The following is a 26,013-nucleotide window of genomic DNA, read 5'->3' on the forward strand; positions in this document are numbered from 1 at the left end:
CAATGTGTTTGGTGGGACAGTCACACAGTATCTATCAACTGGCTCTGAGGTACCCAACAGAAAAAGGGCATCTACTGCTAAGCCACAACCCCAGCCCCCGTAAGGATGATTTTTTTAATGATTGCATGTATTTAATTCAATTCAACTGCCAGGCTTAGAAATTAAGGTGAATGGATATGAAAAACATAAATTAAAACAATCTATTATATAACTCCTGAAAAATAAAGTATAAAAATCCATACAATAACAAGACAATTATGATGCTTAAATTCCACAATTCAGTGAAAATAGTGCTTTAATCAATAGTACTCTTTTTACTCCTATACTGACACTGCAATTTAAGATTAAAGTAATTTCCTTTCAAAATGTTTGACAATTTTCAAACTCCTAGTTCAAAATGACAGAGATTGTGGTATTCTTGGAAAAGTTTACTGAAAAAGATAGACATGTAAACTGGGTCTTTCTGAGCAGGGGAACAGGGTTTCAGTCTTCCTTTTTTATTTTTCCTCCAATATCATAGGCTAAACCTAGGGGTGCTTTCTTTATACCAATGAGCCACATCTACAGCTCCAACTTTTGTAATTTTTAGAGAAGGCCTCACTTAGTAGCCCAGGCTAGTCTTGAAGTTGTGATCCCCTGGCCTCAGCCTCTGGATGTGCTGGAATTTATAGGCGGGATGGTGGGTGGGATTTCTCTTACTCTAAACTCAGTATGCTTTCTGTGGTCTAATGAAGGGACTCTAGGGACACAACAGGTAAGGAGGTAGCTTGAGTGTGTTTAGGGTAAAAAGGATAAACAAGTTAAATTGCTCTGCCAATCCCCAGATTCATTCCCCATCACATCCTTTCTTTCTCTTTTTTTGGTAGATCCTCAAGGACTGACTGGCCAGCTAGTTCTATGTCTGCTGTTACTGCCTGGAGATGGTGATAAAAAATCTCTTTGTGTTTGTGATCCCATACTTTTAGAACCATGTCTCCATTTTTTCTCTTTTCATCTTCTACTCTGAAAGAAGTACATAGTATGCTGAACATTTTTCAAGTTTATTGTTCATCTACTATAGAAAAAGGGCAAAATCAATCCATATATTTGGTTTCAAATGGACATTAAGAACAAAACATCCTGCCGAGTGTGGAGGCACAGCTACTTGTGCTACTTGGAAGGGTGAGGCAAGAGGATCTGAAATTCCAGGCCAGCCTGGGCAACTTAGTGAGACCATCTCAAAACTGATAGCCCTCTCTCAAAAAAAGGGGTGTGTGCGCAAACGCCTGTGTGCTGGGGATATACCTCAGTGGTAGAGTACTTGCCGAGCATGTGCAATTGTGGCTCCCTCTGCCACAAAAGAAAAAGGACCAAGCATATTTATATTTGTGAAGAAAACTGTTTTCATGAAATGCAGAAAGACTGTCAAGGCCCAGAACTAGGGCTGGGAACAAATGCTTTTTTTCTTCCTTTTCCTATCTCATTGCATGGTCATGCATTCTGTTTACAGCTACCCCAACACCACCCTAGGGGAGAGTGAGCCTTTATACTTTTAAAATGTATATGCATCTACATCTAATTATTTTGTATTAATATGCCAGAGGCTAATGAAAGTTATATATGCTTAATAAATAACTAAAAAATCTCATTACAAGATTATGAAGACTCTTAAAAACGAAAAGTATATTGATGACCCTCATGTTGTTCCATTGCAACGCCTTCTCTCCTGTTCTGGGATTTGGGACTGCAACAGCACTATGTAAGAGTTATATAGAATGAGTTTAATATAAGAACACCATACCTTTAGGTCCTTTCCCAGGAGTGGGCTCTACAGTAGTTTTATTCCATATAAGCATGACTCCACCTGAGTCTCCGGTAAGAACATCTCCATTCCCCAAGAATGCTAAACACTGTACAAATTTTGGTTTTTCATATTTCTACAAATAAATGAGAATTTTTAAGTTTTCCCTTTGGTATGATGATTTTATACTTACTCAACAATTTAAAAGATTTAAGTTCTATAGTTCTATAGAGTATTCTGATCCTTACCCCAAAAATTCCCTGTTTTCTTGTTAGTGAATTGCCACTCCATGTCCAGAAAAAAATATGAGATTTACCACATGTTATTATGGTATTTGCATCTGTTGGGTGGAACTCCACAGCCAAAACAACCTCATTTGTTGTCTGTGAAAAGAGAAATAAAGCTTCAGAAAAATAAATATTCTTACTGCGATCAAGTACCAATTATAGTTCCTGACAAAGACAGGGAAAATTTTTGAGGAAATGCCTTTTTTTCCAAGATCTATTCTACTGAAAAATTTTAATAATCGCCCCTGGGACTGAACTCAGGGGCACTTCATCACTAAGCTACATCCCTAGCCCTTTTTATTTACTTATTTTTAATTTTGAGACAGGGTCTTGCTAAGTTGCTGAGGCTGGCCTCAAACGTATGATCCTCTTGCCTCAACATCCCAAGAACTGGGATTACAGATATGTGTCATTACATTTGGCTTAATAATAAATTTTAAGAATAAACATTTAAATTTCATGACCTCATACTTCTACATTGCTAATTTATTCATAAAAATGTTGCACTTGGAAGACATTTATACGAGTTATAGCTTTAATTATTTTAATTTGTCACACACTCAGGAAAAGCACATTAAAACTGTCAAATACAAGAGCAATGTACATTGTCTTAAAGTTAGAAACAGAACAAAGCTAAAAACAGAACATTAATAATATTCTAGAAATATAACCCTATGTCATCTCCCCAGGTACCATTCTCTCTTTACAGAAGAAACCATTATTTTGATTATCAGTAGGAGAGAACTTTTTTTAAAGAGAGAGTGAGTGAGTGAGAGAGAGAGAGAGAGAGAGAGAGAATTTTAATATTTATTTTTTAGCTTTTGGCGGACACAACATCTTTGTTTGTATGTGGTGTTAAGGATCGAACCTGGGCTGCATGCATGCCAGGCGAGCGCGCTACCGCTTGAGCCACATCCCCAGCCCAGTAGGAGAGAACTTTGTCTGCTTCATTTAAATAGAATCATAATAATGTATTCCTTCATAAGTCTGCCTTATTTTCTGATCATTACACTTGTGAGATCTATTTGTGAAGATATGTATAGTTGTAATTTGTTTATTCTAATTGCTATATACTATTCTTTTGTATAAAAAAGATCACATTGTTGTTTTATTCATTCTTCTGGTGACTGGCATTAAGGTAGTTTAGAATTTCTTTTGGCTATCATAAGTATCATAAGACACTGCTATTTGTCCTCCAGCAAAGAAATGAATATATTTCTGCTGGTTTTATACTCAGGAGAGAATGAGTTGGGTCAGCAAGTATGCATATGTTCTGTTTTAGTAGATAATGCCAAACAGTTTTCCAAACTGGCTGTACTAACTTACATGCCTAGCAGCAGTATATGAGAGTTCCAGTTACTCTACACCCTTATCAACTTAGGTATTTTTCTCCTTCTCATGTAAGCTACGTTTGTAGGTACACAGTAATATCTCACTATGGTTTTAATTTGAATTTTCTTGATAACTAATAAGGCTGAACATCTTTTCATGTTTATTAATCATCTTACTTTATGAAGTGCCTGTTGAAATCTTTTGTTAATCTATCTTCTTTCTTACTGAAATACAAAAGTTCCTTATATATTATGAACATGAATGTTCTACTAGAAATAATATATTATATTTTCTCATATTCTTAATGTTATCTTTTAAATATTCTTAATTTATCACTTTTCTCCGCTTGTAATTAATAATTTTACGTGTCACATTTGAGAAATCTACTTATGAAGGTATCCTCCTATATTTCTTCTAAAAACTGTGGACCTTTCATACCCACAAACATAATCCACCTAAAACTGATCTTGTGTGAATGCTGTGAGATTAATTTTTTCCCATATGGATATCCAGTTACTCCAGTACTGTTACTATTTATTTAAAGCCTTAAAGTTTGCCCACTGCTTTGCTACCTTTGCCATAAATCAAGCTGATTTGTGTAGTTTATTTCTCTATTCATTACCCCCATCTGTTCTTCTATCCTTGTACCACAATGACTTAATGAATAATAGACAATGACATACATATTTCTAGTCCTCTAAGTTTATTCTTTCTTTTATTTATTTATTTATTTATTTTGTACTGGGGACTGAACACAGGACCACTTTACCATTGAGCTAAACCCACAGTTCTTTTTCCAATTTTTTCTTTGAGACAGAGTCTCACTAAGTTGCTGAGGCTGGCCTTAACTTGTGATCCTTCTGCCTCAGCCTCCTGGGTTGCTGGGATTACAGGTGTGTGCCACCACACCTGGCTTGTCCAAGTTTATTCTTTCTTCCTCACAATTGTTCTGATTATTCTTACCACTTTATATTTTCAGATATATTCAGTTTGTCAGTTTCTTGCAGGAATTTTTTTTTACCATGTTGACAATATGTATCAACATGCAGAGAAGTCACATCTTTACAATACCATATTCTGTCCATAATATACACTATTGCTCCATTATTAGGTCTTCTTTAATTTTTATCATTATACTTTCTAAGTTGCCTTATTCAGTCTCAAGTTTACAAAAATTAATGTTATTTATCAGTTTCTCAAATCCCAATGACTTAAGAAAGGATAGAGTCTATCTAAAGTAGAATAGAGTAAGTTTGACACACAAGGAGAAGCTAAGAGGAGAGAGAGTTGAGTGATCTAGCTTCTGCCAAGTCATTCCTTAGGCAAAATGCCCCTCTTTAATAAAGACTTTTCTTTTCCTCCCCAAAGAAGAAACAATGTTCTCTTTTTTAAGTTAACTTTAGTTGTTCTGCAATCACCTGTACTAGAAAGAGGTATAATGCAGACATTTAGGACACAGACTTTGGAGAACACGAATATGAGAAGTGAGATAAAGCTTGGGCACTTAAGTGAAACATACTGTCAATAACTGTGAGATAAAACTAGTTTGGGCTAGAGAAGATAATCAACAGATTTTCATGTAAATTTTAACTTGTGGTATCTTCACATAAAGATATCTATCTAGCAGGCTTCTAGAACTAAGAATTCAACTTGTAAGAGATCTGAGTTGGAAATAAATAATGGATGTGCAACTCAGGAGATAGACAGTAAAGTTACAAGTAAAGGACTGGAATAGAACTTAGAGCAACAGATACCTTTAATGTCCTGGGAAGGATATGGACGAATGGCTGGCAGGAGGAAAACCATGTATTTTATTTGGTAGACCTTACTACCAAGGACCAAAATTCACTATTCACTTTGGTGCACCTTACTTACTTGTTTTAAATTACTCTAAATGGTGATGGCTGGAGGACAATCAATGTCTTCCATTGATGTTTTTTTTTTTAAAGTTCGAGGTTTCCTGACAGCTTATAGTTGTTTCAATTTTATCAAACAGAACAAGTACTTTCTTCAGAAGACTAACTTACACATGAAAACATAATAACATCTATTTTAACCAACAAGCTGAAAGCTTGAAGCTTATGCAAAACAAAACTTCTAAGACAGGAATGAAAGAAAAATACATTATTCTTTAGGGGTGAATCAAACAGGTCATAGGCTTTTTAAAAACATTCTTACATTCTCTCTCTGAAAGCCCATCATCAGGAGAAGGCCACTTCTGACCTACATAAACACAGCTACAAGCTAACCTGACAATTTTCTCTTACAAGATATAGCTTGATCCACACAACAAATCAACACTATTCTACAGCAATTATAAATGGTATAGCATTTTCTACAATAATCCTATAAACATAATTTTAACCAAAAAACTAATTATTATATATGCATTTCAGTTATGCCAGCCACTTTTTTTTTTGGTGGTGGTACTGGGGATTGAACCCAAGGCCTTGTGCAAGCTTGGTAAGCACTCTACCAACTGAGCTATACCCTTAGCCCTATGAAGGCCACATTCTTTTTTTTTTTTTTTTTTAATGGACACAATGCCTTTATTCATTCATTCATACATTCATGTGGTGCCAGGGATCGAACCCAGGGCCTCACGCATACTAGGCAAGCGCTCTACCACTGAGCTACAACCCTGGCCCGACAGCCACATTCTTAAGGGTGAAATTTTCCTCTAGATTTCTAAAGCTTTAAATATTGAATAAAATTAATTACAAATCTGTTAAAGCAGCAGTAGTCAAGTAGAGTGTTGAGTCTTTAATTGTTAGACATCCTTCTACCCACTGTGCTACTGACATTTCAGTTACACAATGTCTGAAATACTGAAACTACTTCAAGACGCTAGACTTTTATTTTGTATAACTGTAGTGTTAATACCATAGAATATTTAAAAATTAGTAAATCTGATGAATTTGCCCAGTGTGTTTATACTTGCAACTTAAAGGTACACATATCACAGTGGCTCCAAATACCTGCCAAACAAATCATGTACTCTGAAAGATGATACTCAATTAAAAATTATTTTGACTTACCTTTATTTCTGCTCCTTTAGATTTTTTCTGCCAGTCCCAAACAGTAAGCATATGCTCATTGGAATCATCAATAACACATAAATGGACACCTGAATCCTAAAGAAAAATCAATTAAAAGCATTTAAAAATTCCTGAATAAGTTTTATTTTTATTTTTTTGATGTATGTGTGGTGGCCCTGGGGATTGAACCCAGGATTGCTCTATCACTAGGCTTCATCCCTATCCCTTTTTATTATTATTTTAAAATTGTGAGAGAGTGTCTCAATTAGTTGTTGAGGCTGGCCTCAAACTTGTGATCTTACTACTACCTCAGTCTCCTGAATCACTGGGATTATAGGTGTACACCACCGTGCCCAGAGATAGGTTTTACTTTCCAAGTAGGAAATTCCATTATTAAAACTGCCTACAGAGGGGCTAGGATGTAGCCCAGTGGGAAAGAAAATGCCTACTATGCATGAGGACCTAGGTTCAATCTCCAGCACCACAAAACAACAAAAAAACTAACTACCAACAGTATGATAATCCAAAATCTTTTAAACATAATGTTCTCTGAAACATAATGAATGTACTATTTAATAAAACTATATTTTCTTCAATGATATAAATTCTTATTTTTTTTCCTATTTTTAAATTGTTCCCTTAGATTGATTCCCATTTGCCATTTAGTCACTTCTATTAATTAGTGACAACAAATAATTCTTTTTGTTTTTTAGATAGCATGGATTGAACCCAGGGCACTTAAACACTGAGCCACATCCCCACCCTTTTGTTGTTGTTTTTAATTTAATTTAATTTTTTTAAATTTTGAGACACGGCCTTGATTGCTTAGGGCCTTGCTAAATTGCTGAGGCTCACTCTGAACTCACTATCCTCCTGCTTCAGCCTCCCGAACCACTAGGGCAAATAGTTTTTTCTGAAGATATTCTAATCCCTTTGGCTTATGCTTCCTCTGTGCTGCTGGAAAATATTCAAGGTGTTTCCCCATGAAGTAGGTAGGAAGAAATGTACATAATTTTATAAATTTTCTATTGATAAGATTAGTACTATTTTAAAATTTGCTAATTTCAAATTTTTGTGATCTTATATTCACATGAATAAATAAAAACAGAACTAAATATTATTTTCCTGAAACCATTTTCTTTCATATAATTTAAGTCTCTAGGTTAGTAACTATGGATGGTATTAAACAATTTTTTTTCTAGTAGCACTTATGGAATGTGCTTCCTTTTGTATATAGAATAGAGAAATAATGCAATATCTCTGGATTAGGGAAACAATGTTGTAAAGGAAGAATGAGAGATACTAAGGAAGGACACAGTTCAGTCTTCTCTTTATCTCAGCCTGTATTGGAATTATATAAGAATCAGAAAAAGATTATGGAGCAATTCAAGACCATTGTAACACTATAACAATGCTACCAAAAACAAAGCAAGAGTTCCTGCTATAGAGATTGGGGCATGGGGGTGGGGGGTAATGCCAATATTTCTTTTCTAAATTACTTCTTCCTAATTTTGATACGTTAGACCTCTGACATTCAATGTCTTTAAGCTAGAAAAATTCCTAAATTCATTCAGATTTATTTTCTGCTCTAAAAGTGTCCCTTCTTCCATGTCCCACAAAACTCCCATAACAGAATATAGCTGCTGACAAATGAGAACTAAAGAGATCATATGAACACATAAATATATTCTGAAGTGTAAGTGAGAACCAATAAATTCTAAGGGGTATTTATATTTGAAATTTAAAAATATAAAACCTAAGATGTAGATGGTCTTCTGCATACTCTATAATCATCATTACATATTAATCAAGAAAAAAGAAAATGCTTAAATTTATTAACATCCTGTCTTATTTTCCCCCTAGGATTATCACATGAGATTGACAGACACAAAATGTTAAATATGTGTTGCATTAATTCAGATATTTCATGATTTTTGCTCCGTTATGACACCAAGAAAAGCCAATGATTTTGCAGGATGGGCCAAATTTCATGTCTGAATTTTTTTTAAAAATAAGTATAATTATAAGATTTGTGTTACTTTATTTTTTTTATTTAAAGAGAGAGTGAGAGAAGAGAGAGAGAGAGAATTTTTTTAATATTTATTTTTTAGTTCTCGGCGGACACAACATCTTTGTTGGTATGTGGTGCTGAGGATCGAACCTGGGCCGCACGCATGCCAGGCGAGCGCGCTACCGCCTGAGCCACAACCCCAGCCCCAACATGTCTGAATTTTTAAAAGATAGATCTCTCCTATGATTCAAACTGAAATTAAGGCATATCCTACTGCTTACTTCAAAATGTACTATACTATGAACATATTCCTCCAACCATTTCCTACAACTATTCTAGAATCCTATCTCAGGATAGAAAAAAATTAAGTTCAATTAAGTATAGTATATTGATCCTATTTTCTGTTTGTGGTACTGTGGGTTGAATCCAGAGACCTTCTACGACTAAGCTACATGCTAGTCCTTTTTATTTTATTTTGCTTTACAGTCTTGCTTAGTTGCTGAGGCTGGCCTCAACTTGAGATCCTCCTACCTGAGCCTACTAAGTCTTCAAAATTACAGGTGTGCCCCAACTCTCTTTCTTCCTATCGTTTTTGGGGTACCAGGATTGAACTCAGGGGCATTTGACCACTGAGCCACATCCCCAGCCCTATTTTGTATTTTATTTAGAGACAGAGTCTCACTGAGTTGTTTAGTACCTCGCTTTTGCTAAGACTAGTTTTAAACTCATGATCCTCCTGCCTCAGCCTCCTGAGCCTCTGGGATTACAGGTGTGTGCCATAGTGTCCCGCTTGCCTCCTATCTTGATTTTTTACAAAACAAATGTAGTTCTCAGGTTAAAATGCTAGCCATTAAAAAAGCAATAGCTAACATCTCATCTTTCAGTGTATATTAACAAAAAACTGATCTTCCATTCTATCTCTTTTAGTTTGCTTACTTCTTTAAACATTGTTACTTACTGCTTTTGAAAAATCCAGGCATCCTACTCCACGCTCGAAAGTTCCAAGTCCAATAATTTGCAGCGTAGATAGACTAACTGAATCCCACACTCTGACATGAGGTTGCAGGGGCTACAAAAAACACAAAACAGCAAGACTAACTCGTGATGCAATACATACCACAAAGAACTGGTGTCACCTACAAAAAGTAAAAGGGATGAACAGATGTCTAGTAAGACAATAACTACCAGATTTAGACATTTCCCCAAAGAATCTTGAGTAGGTACTTTTCTCTCATACCAAATTATTTGACTATTTACTATGTTTCACATGTTCTCCATATGTCACATGTATTAAAACATTTCATATTCATAAAGTTAAATACTATAGATATGATTATCAAATATTATTTAACAGATGGAGGAACTAATATACAGAGATTTAAATAACTTGACCCAAGTTATACAGCTACTAAAAGGTAAAATCAGAATTCTAATGCAGGTAAATTTTTTCTGGATTACTTTGCCCCCCCCCCCGCCCCTTTTTTGAGAGACAGGATCTCACTGTATTTGCCCAAGTTAGTATAGAGACTTGTGAAATCAAGGGATCCTCCCACCTCAGATTCCAGAGTAGCTGGGGATACAGGTATGTGCCAGTTGGATGCTTAGCTTTTAGCACTACCTTTATATCTGAGAAAATCATTGTCCAATAAATTGCTAAGCAACTAGTCCTCAAATAGAATATGGAATTGGAAGGGATCTTTCAAAATAACTCCATACAATCTCCCCCTACCCCACACTCCTTTAAAGAAATTGAACCAACAGAATGTCATGAATACAAACATGTTTATCAACCACCATCAATATTCACTACTGATCTTAAAAAGAAGAGATTTATTATATAAGCCAATTTTAAAACATTACACAGTAACTGAAACTCTAAACGATATTAATTCTCCTAATACATAAAATCGAGAGGTCCCACCAACTAAGGATAACTGAAGTACCTTTGGCAAATAAGGATTTTATAATAATTTCCCTATAGAACATTTATTATTTAGAAAAACAAAATTAGTAGTTTGATTCTTTCTTTTTTTCCAAATATTCTTAGTCTTAAAATTTTTTCCCTGCTTTTGCTAGAAATCCTTTAGTAGTTACATTCTGAAAACAAGTTGTAGTTTAAAAATTACAATCAATTCCATTCAAACAGCAATTATCACTAGATACAAAATGCATAAATCTGTGCTGCTTACCCTTCCATCTTTATCCACTCCAGCTATCTGTCCAGTTGCGATTCTAATTTTGTCAGGATGAATAGCAAGGCTAGAAAAGTAGTATCAACAATAATTTTAAACACAAAAACCATGAGAAACAGCAGAAACACACTGTTATATCAATGTGTTTTTAGTTTTTTGTCATAAAAAACTCACTTTGTTCTATTTTATTTTCTTTAGGAAATTAAGTAAACATCAATTATCTGAAGATTTTTAAGTTTTCAGTGTTTCTTTGTTAAGTTTAACAAATTAATAGAAATTAAATTCAAAGAAAATATCCACAACTGTGGCATGGTTAACAAACTAAATTGTTTTCATTTGTGCAAGTTCCTTTCTAGTCCATGTATAAAGGTATACATACTATATGGTTTTATTTAAAGATGTAATATTGTGTGGTATAATTCTTTTTTTAAAAAAAATATTTATTTATTTTTTCTTAGTTCTCAGCGGACACAACATCTTCTTTTGTACGTGGTGCTGAGGATCGAACCTGGGCCGCACGCATGCCAGGTGAGCGCACCACCGATTGAGCCACATCCCCAGCCCCCTGTGTGGTATAATTCTAATCAAATAAAACAGAAGCTTTTTTTTTTTCATTTTCCCACATAATCCTTATGCATTATTACTGACTTAGCAATTCTTTCATCTTTTGGGTGATTTCTACTTTTCTACCAGGGGAAAAAGTAAACAACAGTCAATATCATAATGCCATCAACTGGGACTGAGGTTGTGGCTCAGTGGTAGAGCACTTGCCTTGCACGCATGAGGTGCTGGATTTGATCCTCAGTACCACATAAAAATAAAATAAAGGTATTATGTTCATCTCTAACTGAAAAAATATTTAAAAATAATGCCATCAACTTTTTAATTAGTTCTAATGCTACACTTAGCACGTCAAATTCGGGGCAAAGAATTTTTAAATAAAAATGGAAAACAATGCTAAAATTATTCACGGTACACATACAATTGATTATCAAAAATATTGTGGGGGCTGGGGTTGTGGCTCAGCAGTAGAGTACTCGCCTTGCATGTATAAGACCCTGGGTTCGATCCTTAGCACCATATAAAAATAAATAAGTGAAATAAAGATATTGTGTCCAACTATAACTAAAAAATAAATATTAAAAAAAATTTTAAATGTCTTCATGTCCAAGTCTATATTTTTTTTTGTATCTTGCCACAACAGGTAAGTTCTACTGAAAACACTATTTTTGTTTGTTACTTGGAATGTACTGCTAATTATTTTCTGGAATAATAGCCTCAATTCAAATTTTCATAGAGAGAAAAATGTTCTAAAAGTTCTATAACTTTCTTATATTAAGAACTATGTATTTTAAGGGGCTGGCAAGGTAGCTCAATGGTAAAGGACTTGCCTAGAAATATGAAAGGTCCTGGATTCAGTCCCCAGCACCCCAAGAAAGGTGTGCTTCAAAATGATAATAATTTGGTATAAATGGTATCTTATTTTCTTCAATTACTAAGTAGATTAGAGTTTATTGATGTTTCTTTTATTTTTCCCTGTGGTACTGGTGACTGAACCCAGGGACATTTTACAACCAAGCTATCTCAGCCCTTTTTATTGTAAGACAGAGTATCGCTAAGCTGCCAAGACTGGCCTCAAACTTGTCATCTTCCTGACTCAGCCTCCCAAGTTGCTGGGAATACAGGTGTGTGTCACCATGCCCAACTCAATGTTTAATTCCATTTCCTCTTATTAAAATAGTTTACATCCTATAGTGAGATCAACTACATTAAAATCTAACACGTTGACATTTTGCCATATCTAACTTAAATCTCTCCTTTCATATGAATTTTTAAAACTAACATTTCTGGTTTGGGAAATACATTTTTGCACGGTTCAAATATCAAAAGTATAAAAAATACAATTGAGAAAAGTCTCTTCCCCACCTGCCCCAACTGCTAAGATCTCATCTATCTGGTCCCTATCCTTATCTTCTGAAGCTTCTAAATGTAATCACTATAACATGTTTCTTTTTATTAGTAATTCTAAGAAAATTTTATATACACGGAAAACATTTATTTTCCACTCTTTTCTTACACAAATGGCAGAACACATGCACATTCTCCTGCTCTTTAAAAGTGTTCTTGGGAGTAGGGGTGGGGCTGTAGCTCAGTAGTAGAGTGCTTGCTTCACATGTGTGAGGCACTGGGCTTGATGATCCTCAGCATCACATAAAATAAATAAATAAAGATATCTACAACTAAAAAAAATTTTTTTTAAAAAGTATACTTGAGAGTATATGTTAGGGATTTTCCATATTAACATACAATCCCCAACTGAAAGGTTGTTTGTTTGTAATCTTTATGATCAAAATGTTGTAGTGATTTTGTACTATATTATTCTTCAAGTGTAAAAGGCAATAGTTTAATTTTCTCTATAAATTCAACTATCTATATAATATTGTTAACAGTCGTGTTAATTTTAGTTAAGCTATAATTGCCAGAATAGTATAAGCAAAGCTTTCAAATGTCAGAAAATAATGGCTTGAACAATAAATGAATTTAATTAGAGAAGCTAAATTTGCCAAATTAAAAAAAGGAGTTATATTTTTATAGTGTGAGACCTTATGAGATACTTATGATTCTTCCTCAGCCATGATTTTTTTCCTAAAAAAGAAAAGCCTCAAATGTAAAATTTATCTATGCAGAATAAATTCTTAATAAACACTGAGTAACCAATAATAACTCTCAAAATTTATCCCACATGTATTTCCCACATGTATTTCATACTACAGAACTGAAGAAAAGGATTAAAGGGATGTGAGAAAGCAGAGTAGATTCTACCTGAAATTTGCTGCCTATACTATACCAACCATTTTGAAGGACTCAAAGTCCTTTTTTCTTTTAAAATTTATTCTACAGGATATTTATAATATCCTCACATTCTGAGTTTTCCACAAAAAAAAAATCATTTTTAATACAACCCAACTTTAAAAACAAAACAAAAAAGGAGGACACAAAGAACAAAATTAACAAACATTAAATGATACTAACCATTTCACACAATCTGTATGACCCAGGTAGTGTCGTTGAGTTCTCTCTTCATAATTAAATAGTACTACCACTGATGCAATGAAGTAAACTATTTCCCCCGTAGGAAGAAGGTAAACATTAGCTCGACAGTCCTTTCCTCGATAACCATATCTTAAAAGATAAGAGTCAAGGTTTTTAATAATATTCAAAGTGTTATCTTCTTCAAGGATACATAGGGAATTAGGAAGGTTGATGAAAAGAGAACTGGAATAGATTTAGAAAACTCATATTTTGCCATTATCATTGTACAACCTGGGCCTTTTACTATGTTTAGTCTTAGTTTCCTCATTCACCAGAAAAATATATATTTAGTTCCTAGTATGTACCATACAATTCTGAACAGAACAAACATGGGCTATGTCCCTGGAGCTTATTCTAGAAGATATACACAATCAGCAAATATATAATTACAAACATGGAAAGAAAAATAATAGTATGCAGGAGAAACATAAACAAAGGACCTACTTTAGATGGAGGGAGACAAAGGAAGGAACAAAAGAAGGCTCACCTAGAAAAACAACATTAATGCTGGACCTAAAATGATAAATAAGGGATATTCAGGCCCAGTTTCGTAGATAGAACATTTGTTAAAAATAAGTTGTACCAGCCTGGTGTGGTGGTGCATACCTATAATTACAGTGACTTGGGAGGCTGAGGCAAGACTGTAGGTTCAAAACCAGCCTCAGCAATTTAGCAAGACCCTAACTCAAAATAAAAATTAAAAAAGGCTGGAGATGTGACTCAGCAGTTAAGGACTCTGGGTTCAATCCTCAGTGCCAAACAAAAAGTTGTACCAAATTACAGAATTGGTGCATTTTCCCAAGCTGATTTCTGCCTAATGCAAGGAATTCAAAGTGTGTGGGAGAATGAAGGCAGAGATTAGAGTTTACACTACTAACTCCTTTCTGCTTCACTAGGTTTCTTAAAACTTCTAAGAAAAGTGAGAATTTCCGGGTGAAATTAGAAACGTTTTGTGTTAAATATCATTTTTTAAAAGTCTTGCACAGAATTTTGGAATTAGAATCAACTTTGTTAATTTAATGACCACATAATCATTTCACAGCTTACAAAATGCTTAATCAATGTTTTCTTATTAAATTCTGGCAATAGCCCTATGAGACAGGGGTTATATCCTTTTTATAAGTGAAGAAAGTGAAGATGCATAGGAGATAAGTGGCATAGCCAAGACTCAAACGCTAGTCTTTCAATTCTAGTCCTGTACCTACTGTGATGTTTACAGAATACTGCTGCCCTTTTCTCTATTAATTCTGAAGGCTTAAAATTGTTAAGAGCAAAATATACAATATATGAAAGGATTAGAGTGTTTTCTTTTTAATTTCTGAAGTGATTGTTATGTTTATTATATTTACTTTTTTGCATAAAGAAAATTTTGATAGATTAGATAAATCAATTTTCCTTTAATTGGAGACAAAGCAAATAAATTTGTTATCATCTTAGGGAAGGATACACCCACTCCAGTTTCAGCTTCTCAGGAGGAAGTTCTGTTCTGATGTCATCGTAGTTGTCAACATCAGAAGGAATGAACATCGTAATCGGCCGACCTCGCATAAACATTTTAATATATTCTCCTTCTGTTGAAACACAAGAATGAAGTCATCATTGAGATCCTCAGGAAAAAAATTAAGCCATACATATTTTCTTTATAATCATAGAAAAGTGGATCATTAAGGTGATATAATAAAAACAAAATGAAAACAGTTACTTCAAAGTTTTTATTTTCATGACATATAGTTGTTTTGTTATATATTGTATAGCATATAGAAAACAAAGTGATACTCTAAAGATCTAGTTCAAACCATTGGAGGAAAAATCATTGGCAACTTTTAATTGAGAATAACTATTTTCATAATTAAAATACAATTTATCTGCTTGAATGTACACATTTCTACAAGGCACCCAGGAAGGTTTATGTAGAAAGATGCAAAAGAAAACAATTTGATGATGGAAGTTTCTCAAACTGTTGAAAAGAAGAAAAAAATTATTTGGACAGGCAATAATCATTTCATCATACTACTTGATCTATTTACTGAGCTTAATAACACATAAAAACCATATCCCACAAACTACAAAGCTTCTGCACAGCAAAGGAAAATAATCAGTAAAAAGGCAATTTATGAAACAGGAAAAATATTTGCAAGCTATGTATTTAGTAAGGGGTTAATCTCTAAAATATATAAGGGATGCCTATTATTTAACAGAAAAAGAAAACCTACTAACTGATTTAAAAATGGGTTAAGTATGGGCTAGGGTGAGGCACTGGGTTTGATTCTCAGCAGCACATACAGATATAGATGATAAAGATATAGATAGACAAAGGTCCATCAACAATTTATTTTTATTTTTTAATAAAAATAAACAGGTTAAATATTTGGATGTACATTTCTCCAAAGACATAAAAAAGGACCAACAGATTTATGAAAAATATCTGACACAGTAATTAACAGGGTAATACAAATCAAAGCCACAATGAGACATCACTTCACATCTGTCAGAACAGCTATTATATAAAGAAAAAGGCAAAAAAAATAAATGTTGATAAAGATGTGGAGAAATTAGAACCCTTACACACTTCTTGTAAGAATGCAAAATTGTATTGTCAATTCAGAAAATAAGACAGAAGTTCTTCAAAAAATTAAAATAGAACTACTATACCATCTAGCTATCCCACTACTGGGTATTTTCCAAAAGAATTAAAACTCGGGATCTTAAAGAGATAGTAACATTTTCATTTCATGTTCACAGTAGAGCAATTCATAACAGCCAAGATGTGGAAAAAAACATCCACTGACAGACGAATGGATAGAGAAAATTCAATACATAAACATAATGGAATTCATTTAGTCTCTAAGAAGCAGGAAATTTTATAATGTGTAACAACATGGATGGCTCTTGAAGACATTTTGTTAAGAAAATAAGCCAGATACAAAAAGACACAGCATGATTCTACTCATATTATGCATCTAAATAGTAGAAATCTTAGAATGAGAAAGGAATGGTGGTTACCAGGAGCCAAAGGAAAAGGAAAAGGGAAATGTGGAACTACTAATCAAAGGGTAATGTTTCAGCCAAGTGAGATGAATAAGAGCCATTATATATAACACTGTACCTGTAATCAATAATAATGTACTCTTTTTTTAAAGAATATTTTTTTAAAGAGAGAGTGAGAGAGGGAGAGAGAGAATTTTAAAATTTATTATTTATCGGCAGACACAACATCTTTGTTTGTATGTGGTGCTGAGAATCGAACCCGGGCCGCAAGCATGCCAGGCGAGCGCGCTACTGCTTGAGCCACATCCCCAGCCCAATAATAATATACTCTTAAAAATTGTTAAGAACATAGATCTCATGTTAAGTGGTTGGGTTTTTGTTTGTTTGTTTGTTTGTTTGTTTTGGTACTAGGGATTGAACCCAGGGATACATACATCTCCAGCCATTTTATTTATTTATATATATATTTTGAGACAGGGTCTTGCTAAATTGCTGGGGCTGGCCTGGAACTTGCAATCCTCCTGCCTCAGCCTCCCTAGTCACTAGAATCACAGGGGTATGCCACAGTGCCTGACTTAATGTTAAGTGTTCTTAACATAATCAAAAACAAAACCATGATCTCAGAATATACCATGCGGAAAGGAGTCAAACACCTTCATAAATCAGGATTAGGAAAAGGATTAAGAGTTAGGCTAAGCAGTAAGTAGAGCTAGAAAGGAGAAGGCAGACTTCTCTCACTTCACAATTGTGCCTTGCATCTAGAACATCTAGTTCAGTTATAATACACTAACATTGTCAAGACAGTGCTAGAAAACATCATTTTTAAATTTTTGGTGGTACTCAAGATTGAGCTCAGGACCTTTTTCAAATATGCTTGGCAGAAACTCCACCACTAATCTGCACCCCCAAGCCTAGAAACCATTTTCCTATTAGCAGCATAGGTTCTAAAACATCTTTTAATTATATAAACCAATAGATCTCCAATGTTTAGAAGACCTTCAATAGTCTTAAAGCTAACGATGCTTTAAAAAACCAAATCTAGAACCAAATCAGTATTTATTATATGTATTTTACAAAAGGAAACAACACTTCACAAAACAAATGGGATTGTTTCTTATTCCTTAAAAACCAAACAACAAAACCCCACTCATCCCTGTCCCTAGCAGGGATGATCTACATTACAGATAGGTTTAGTAAATGCTGATGGTGATTATAAAATGGCAACAAAACAATCTAAAAGGGAAAGAGAAACAAAGGGATTTGGTGTAAAGGCATAGGAAATGTCTAGCATTTGCCAATTTTCTGACATGAAATGAAAACAACAATGAAGCAGACTGAAAATATGACCATCAACCAGAGGTAGATGCGATCTTAAGATCTCCAATAATGACCTGAGCTAACTAAGGAGAATTATACATAATCCAGTAATTCATAATTCAGTTGCTTATATAATGCAAACCATGAAAAAGAAGAAGATAAAATAAATTGCTAAATATCTGCAAGTATTTTTTTCAGAGTCGGGTCAAAAAGTTGTGTTTGGTATGGGTGAGAAGTTCAAGTTATTTTTATTATTATTACTCAGTGTGCTCAGTCTCACAGTTTGATCTGAACTCCCACACTATGGGGTTTAACACCACATGATGTATGTCTTTATTACCTTTGAATCTAAGAGTGGGCTCTGCTTCCTGGTGATTTTTTATCACAGCTGGACTTTAATGATAACTAAATGATTACCAGCTGTAGATCTCTCCCTTCTACAGTCATTCTAATTTGTATCTCCTTGTCCTTTTTAAGTTTATTCTCTTAAGGTATTAGGTATTGATTTGTCACATAACTTTCCTTCCAGTTGTTTTTTTTTTTAACACATTTTTTTAAAGGCAGACATCCTACCCTCTAAAATTTTTTTCCAGGATTCTTGATTAGAGGTGCACATGATCAACATTTAGTAGATGCTTCTATTGCCATTTAAAGGCAATGTATGTTTAGCAAAGGGAAAAGGTTAGTAGTAGTATATACACAAATAGATCTTTTCTGCTAATACAGACAGCTTAGAATACTGTATTCATTGGTTTATTAACTGTCAAGTGGCAACACCGATAAATGGGAAAGCAAAGGAGCTATACCAGTGCATGCCAATTTTTCTAATATGATATAAAAAAGGGAAAATCATGTTAGGATAAAAATGCTTTTCTGATCTATACATGTTAGAGACCAATAATATAATTTAAGCACTTTAAGCAATTCTTGGAACTGAGAGGGAAGCAATACATTATAGTAGAAAGAACATGAGCTTTGCAAAAGACTGACTGGGATTTGAATTCCAGCTTTACTCCCTTTCTGGCTGTGAAACTTTGGCCTCATATTCCTAATACATAAAATGGTAACACTAAGTATTGCTTAGAATTATGATCACATTGTAAGGCATAATGAGGTCTTGATAATTATTTATTACCCTCCCTTTGAGAAGGATTTGTGACCATTTTAAAAACTGTCTAGCAATTGCTTATGTGACTTATATACAATATTATTTCTTCATAAGTCTTAAGGTGATATTGTGGATAATAATGGACAAATAGGCCAGAATTCTGCTGATTCTATCAGACACACTTTAAAACAAGGGTTACATATTCAAATATCTGTAAAACCAGAAAGGAAATGCAAATGAGAGAAGTGGGAGAGTAAAAGATGACTGGGGTTGTGACCATCTCAGGGAGGCAGTGCCTAGTCAGGTCCATGAGTGATATGGGTCCCACATTACAAGATCTTTTCAATTTTCAAAAGAAACTGAAAATCTGTAATTTATTATGAAATCTCTCAATTTTAAATGTTTATGTCTTTGACCAAAAAAAAAAAAAAAAAAAAAGGAAAGTGTGAAAATACATCTATTTGGCCTGCTGCATAAAGGCCACCAGTTTGTATAGCATGGTGATCTTAGTGATGGTACACGGTATTCTGGAAAAATGCCAAGAGTGTGGACGTTAAGTGTTCTCCCCATAAGAGTGATAAATATGTGAAGTGATGCATTTATTAACTAACTATATTTAATCATTCTATAAAATATATATACTTCAGAATATATACAATAAATACAAGCAATTTTGTCAAAAAATAAATAGCCCAAAAAATAAATAGAACTTAGTTTATGATACTAAGGTAAAAATTGGTTAAAGATTATTCACGTTTGAAAAAGTAGTAACAGGCAACTTTTTTTGGGGGGGGGCGGGTAGTGCTGGGGATTGAATCTAGGACCTTGTGCATAAGAGGCAAGCACTCTATCAACTGAGTTATATCCCCAGCCCAACCAATTTGAGAACCTTCAGGTTCTGCTTTTAAAAATAATGACATGTGACACTTTTTCTTTTCTTCTTCTTTATAATAATTATTTTTGGTACTAGGGATTGAACCCAGGTGTGCTTAATCACTGAGCCACATGCCAAGCTCTTTTTATATCTTTTTTTTTTTTTTAATTTTGAAATAGGGCCTTGCTGAGGCTGGCTTTGAACTTGCAATCCTCTTCTTCAGTTGAGTCACAGGATTTATAGGCCTGTGCCATTGCATCTGGCAGACACTAAGTTTTTGTATGGAAAAAAATGTGGGCTGTGGATGCAATTCAGTAGTAGAATGCAAGGCCCTGGGCTTGATCCTGGAACATAAAAAATAATAAAAATGTAAAACATTATATTTGATATCTATTATAAGAATGAGCTCATCAGCTGTGCTCATTTTGATTACAAAATATTTCAGACTTACCTATTTTCCCAATAGGTGCCTACAGTCTCCAAAATTAACACAGATTTTTTTTTTTTTTTTTTAATCTGGGGATGTAACTTAGTAGACTGTTTGCCAAACATGTATAAGGCCCTGGATATGACACCCAGATTCACAAAAACCCAAACAAAAAACCTCAACATTTTTGTATCAGTAACTTATCAATTAAATAGTATTATTCTAGAAACTGACTGCTACATCTAACAGCAAATAGTCCTAAGGGAAAATTTATTCAAATTTTAAGATCTTGTGCTGCAAGGACTTTATCTTAGCTCCAAGTAGAAGAGAACCCAGAACCAGGAAGATTAATGAAAAAGGGTTCACGCTTCAAAGTACAAATAAAAATCCAGGTAAGAACCTCCTTAGTGATATAATTTGTCCTATTCTCCACACCTAACCTCAGAGATTGTCCTGTGTACATTCTATTCCACTTCCTATTGTTTTCAATCATTGACTTCCTGCCTTACTCCTTAATGTTGATCAGTACATGAAGCCACATCACTTTTCTCTTATACTGCTATGCCTGAAGGGCAAAACCTTTTAGGTAGTTTTCTCTACTACCACTCACCTAAATGTACCAAATGTAAATAGGCTTCTTCCCAAATCAAAGCAGATGGCTTGGAACAAGTCACAGCTGTCATTGTCAAAAAAGAGCTAAAGAGATTAATAAATCATAGTTTTAAAAAATTGTCCAAAAGTGACAGATAATAGTATTAATAGCTAAAATATTAAGAAAATGTGTTGTGACTATGCCATGCAAAATGAATGCCAATCTTTTAAAACAGATCTACAACTTAAAGCAAGTGAAGAGCATCTATTCAAAAGATATCATCTTACTCTACCATTTAAATGCAAGGTTTTAAAAATGCCAGACGCTAAATAAAATATATTTGGGACTATGTACCAGGTATTGTGTTAAAACACTTTATTACCATTCTTAATTTTTACAATAACCCTTTGAAGGTTTATTATTATCTCAATTATAGATGAGAAAACAAAAACATAGGGATGTAAACTAACCCATTCAGGGTTACTAGAGCTATGATGAAACCTGTCTCTGGATTTCAAAATCCACATTTAAATACCTATATTATGTTGCCTGCTATATATCCCTACATGAAGAGTTAAGTTAAAAAAAAAAGTGCAATTGTTCAAAACCAAGTTCCTATTCTTTTGTACATACTATTTCTCCTCAAATGTTTCCTATTTCAGCAGATGTCACTTAACTAGTTGTTCACGCTAGTCTTCATAGATTCCTCTGTTCCTCACCTCTCATTCTCTGCCTATCCATAAACCATCTTGAATCCATCCACTTCTTTCTATAGGATCTGCCCAAACTCATTCAGTTTTGAATTATATAAAAGACGGAAGAAACAAAGTTCTCCTTGCAGATACTGTTGAATGATTAAAATCTATTCTCCAGATAATATACAGTGATTAGAATAGCAAAGGAGTAGACTCAAATTCCAAAATTAAGTCTCAATGCAGGCAACATTGGGATATTATCTTTTTCAGAGATCTGAGCCAATCTTTTTGAGGTAAAGTTCTTGTAACAAAACTTAACTTATTTTTCTATATCCTTTCCCAACTTTTCATTCCATCCTTCTCCCCAGGTACTGGCTAAAACTGTGCTAAGGGATGCTTCTAAAGCAAAATCTCCACCTTTCAAATACATTACCTTGTTTACCTGATTTTGAAAATTGTGATATCAACACAAATCACTCTTATGTATTAATCATAAGTTCTTTTTCTTTCAAAAGAACAAACTAAAACGTCAGGTAGCCTGTCCTTATTAACTCCACAATGATTTTTAAAAATATGAGGTTTTAGCAAACCATTTAATAATAACTGCACCTATTTATAGTTATAGTGTTTTCTATTTTTGAAGTACTTTCACATATATTTCATCCTTTAGCAGTCATATAAATTAAGTTTTATAGTTATTATTCTAAGAGTAGAAAACTACTTAAGAGATACTGTCATTTGGCCTAGGTCAAAAAACTATTATACAGAAGAGCCAGGACCAAACAATAAACACAGCAACTGTCCATTTGCTGTCATTTCAACTATATACCACATCCTCTATTTAAAAAAGAAAAAAGAAGTTTCAATATATAACATAGTAAGAATTGTTTTTGTAAATAAAATCTCATTTTTCCTTAAAGGATCTCAACCCTTTGCCTAATCTATTCTGTACTGGTATGGAGGGAGAAAGTTAAGACCTAACTAAAGAGAATAAAGCCATGAAAATTCAACCTCATTTGGGGCTGGGGTTGTGGCTCAGTGGTAGAGTGCTCGCCTAGCACACGTGAGGCACTGGGTTCGATCCTCAGCACCACATAAAAATGAAATAAAGGTATTATGTCCACCTACAACTTAAAAAAAAAAAAAAACTCAACCTCATTTACGATTTCAGATAAATGATCCAAAGAAGATAACAAATTTTTTTTTTCTTATTAGAACTAAAGAGAGTAAAAATCCATAGAAATAAGTAAAATCTCTAACAAAAATTTGTCTACACTTAAGCTGAGAAAATAAAGATAACTATGATACATAGAAATGAGCTCTGAAAAGCATGCACAGAAAAGACATGCTTTCATTTAGAACAGCATGCTTCAATTAAATTTGCAGGCAATCTAAGGAGAATGTAAAACTTATACATAAAACTTACCTACTTTGCAATTAAATACATATTTACAGAATGTCTGCTTACCTTGTTTGGTTAGAACAAGCCAACAACAGCAAGTAGCCAGAAATTACAATCAATATAAAAGAAAAACTTAAGAGGAAATGGTTTGCTAGACTCATTATATTTTCAGTCTTAGCATCAAGAAATGAGTGATTATTTGCAACAAAATTGGCAAGACAGAAAATTGAGTTAAAATTTATCAATCTTTTAAATGGCTTTTCTAAGTATAACTTTTTTTAAGGGAGAAAACATTTTATACTTCTTTGTCTCATAAAAATAAGAGGGATTTTTAAAAAGTAGCCAGATTCTCTAGTTCAAATTAGCATGGTATTTCCTTTTTTAAGAGGGAAATCATATGAAAAGCCAAATAAGAGATCCAGGAAGAAATTAACTTAGAAGGCGACCAACTGCGTAGCTTATTCTTACCTTGGCTGTTTTTTTCACGGGTTGACATTTTTGCTGGTTGAAACAAAAATGACATATCTTACAATAAAAATTGAGCATTTTTAAATGACTACAACAATGTAACATGTCTCTGATTACTATGAATAAAGTAGACCAAATGAAAGTAAGACAACATTCTTATCATTTAGCAAAAATTAAGCTGATGTAGAAAAGCAAAAAAATAAATTTACAGGATTTTTAATTTACCTTGATTGATGATGACATCTTTATGCCTAAAAAAGGAATTCAAAGAACACATTTATTTTATAAGTTTATACAGCTGACCATTAGAATCATCTGAAGAAATTGTACAACTCTGGGCCTAGCCCACAACCCAGATAAAGACCCAGAAGTGAAATTTAAGCATCAATATGCCTCACTGGTTTCAACTAATAACTGATCTCAACTACTAATATACATTGTTTTGTAAAACAACGAATGTCTCACAGACAGCTAAACACTGATAGAATAAAAAGAATTTAAGAAAAATATTCAAATCATATAGGAGATTTACAATTTGGGACATTAAGAAGGAAATAGCTTTTCTGAGAAGACTTAAAAAATACACTGAAGAAAAAACTGATAAATTATAATACAAATTTTTAAAAATTTCAAAGGACAAATATAAATGTATAAGCAAACAAGAGTCATAGAATTATTAATATTTAGATGTAAAGAAGAAAGAATACTTACTTGTCGGTATTTTTAATAACTTTTGATATCAGTTTTGATGTTGAAGCTGTTCTCAATAATTTATTACGACTATCATCTGAATTTTCCCATGAATTATGTGACTTTTCAGCTGTTGGTGTTCGTTTGATGCTAGAAGAAATATTAACTTCTTAGCCAAAAATTCTGAGTAGCAATGACATGTAACTGACAGTTTAAGTAGAACACAAAAGCAGTTATTAACATTTCATTAAAGCAATCCAGAAAAGAGAAGGAAGGATTAGTTGAAAGGCTCTGCCTGGATGAGTAAAGGAGTTAAACAAGGCAATTACCAAGTCTGTTTTGTAAATTTCAGTATTATTAAGAATATTCACTAGAAGAAATTCACTGATAGAAATAAATCTATACATTTTTTGCTGATAACAGAAAAAATTGCTTAAATCTGAGTTATAATATAGTTACAAAAATTCTGTACATTTTCACAGTCACTGAATTGTAAGGCTATAACTTTCATTTTTATGGAATTATGTCCTCAAGTAATTAAATTACATATGGTTCTAAAGACAGTTTCTAAATAAATTGTGAGACTAAAGGTGAAATTCTTGTTTATATCTTTAAACACAATTTCACCTATGATCAGAAATAAACAAGATTCAATCAAAAAGTGGTATTATCAATGCTCATTTTCTTTTTTTAAAAAAATATTTATTTATTTATTTTAGTTATCGGCGGACACAACATCTTTGTTTGTATGTGGTGCTGAGGATCGAACCCTGGCTGCACGCATGCCAGGCGAGCACGCTACCGCTTGAGCCACATCCCCAGCCCTCAATGCTCATTTTCTATATTAACTGAATACTTTTTATTTGTAAATGACTTTTTGGCTGCATTGCTAACTATCCTAAAACTCATCCAGGCTTCAATACTTCTTGCAGTAGTATTTCCAAAGAGCAATTTAGAAGGGCAAGCACATTTCCAGGAGACTTCAAGAAGCTGAAAAAAAGACCGGGACAAAGAAGATATCAAATCATATCAGAACCTTAAAGAGATTGATTATATAAAGCCACTTTAACCACACACAATCCAAAGTTACATAACATTAATAAGTTATATCCAAGGATAACTCCACAGACCAGGCAGAAAAATAACAAACCATTTAGACAGCCTAAGAATCTGCGTGAGGCACATAAAAAAAGCAAATGGTAATCGTGCATCAATCAAGTGAAGGGTACTTTGGTTTCCCAAATTTCCATTACAGATTTGAGACAAAATATTAAACTGGTCAAATAAAAATTATTATAAATCCTTTAGGAATAGTTATTTTTTTATTAAAATCCTATCCAGTTCCGGGAATGGTTTAATAGTTTCTACGATTTCTAAGCAGAAGTATGATGGTAAAATATATACCTAATGATAAAACTTGAATCTGCACTTCTAAAACAGGCCAATTTAATTGGTCTCAGTTTTTTTATTACAAGGTAGATGTAGCAGTAAACTCCCAGCATGCAGGTTTAAATATCCAATTTAGGCTCACACATTGTTAGAATGTTGTCCCTTGTCCCCCTCTCATAATTTTAAAATACTAATTTTATGGACACAGAGAAGCCCTCAAGCAAGCCTTTAGCATAGAAAACACCAGGTGAAATGAATTTGTTTCCCTATTCAAGCAAGAACTTATCCTCCCAAGACCCAAAACTAAACCTGAGAGGTAGCCACAATGAA

At 33.6% G+C, this 26,013-nt stretch overlaps 1 protein-coding gene across 10 annotated transcripts in view; it reads right to left on the bottom strand.

Moving 5' to 3' along the window:
- Positions 1 to 26,013, bottom strand: part of Eml4 (EMAP like 4) — a 141,703-nt gene that overhangs the window by 35,105 nt on the left and 80,585 nt on the right. For 6 of the 10 annotated variants that reach the window (XR_005727283.2, XM_021725867.3, XM_005324531.5 and 3 more), the window contains 10 exons: positions 24,316 to 24,444; positions 23,830 to 23,855; positions 23,605 to 23,637; positions 15,181 to 15,304; positions 13,674 to 13,823; positions 10,638 to 10,707; positions 9,407 to 9,517; positions 6,438 to 6,533; positions 2,029 to 2,163; positions 1,781 to 1,916 (listed from right to left, as the gene is read on the bottom strand). Coding sequence is in view for 9 of the 10 variants with exons in the window: in XM_021725867.3 (XP_021581542.1) it covers positions 1,781 to 1,916; positions 2,029 to 2,163; positions 6,438 to 6,533; positions 9,407 to 9,517; positions 10,638 to 10,707; positions 13,674 to 13,823; positions 15,181 to 15,304; positions 23,605 to 23,637; positions 23,830 to 23,855; positions 24,316 to 24,444 (1,010 nt within the window). In the remaining variant the exon portion in view is untranslated. Of the gene's footprint in view, positions 1 to 1,780; positions 1,917 to 2,028; positions 2,164 to 6,437; positions 6,534 to 9,406; positions 9,518 to 10,637; positions 10,708 to 13,673; positions 13,824 to 15,180; positions 15,305 to 21,057; positions 21,144 to 23,604; positions 23,638 to 23,829; positions 23,856 to 24,315; positions 24,445 to 26,013 lie in introns of those variants that run through there. The other 4 variants (XM_021725868.3, XM_005324532.5, XM_040271061.2 and 1 more) reach the window with 2 other exon arrangements.

Source organism: Ictidomys tridecemlineatus, chromosome 12 (genome assembly GCF_052094955.1).
Source record: "Ictidomys tridecemlineatus isolate mIctTri1 chromosome 12, mIctTri1.hap1, whole genome shotgun sequence".
NCBI lineage: Eukaryota > Metazoa > Chordata > Mammalia > Rodentia > Sciuridae > Ictidomys > Ictidomys tridecemlineatus.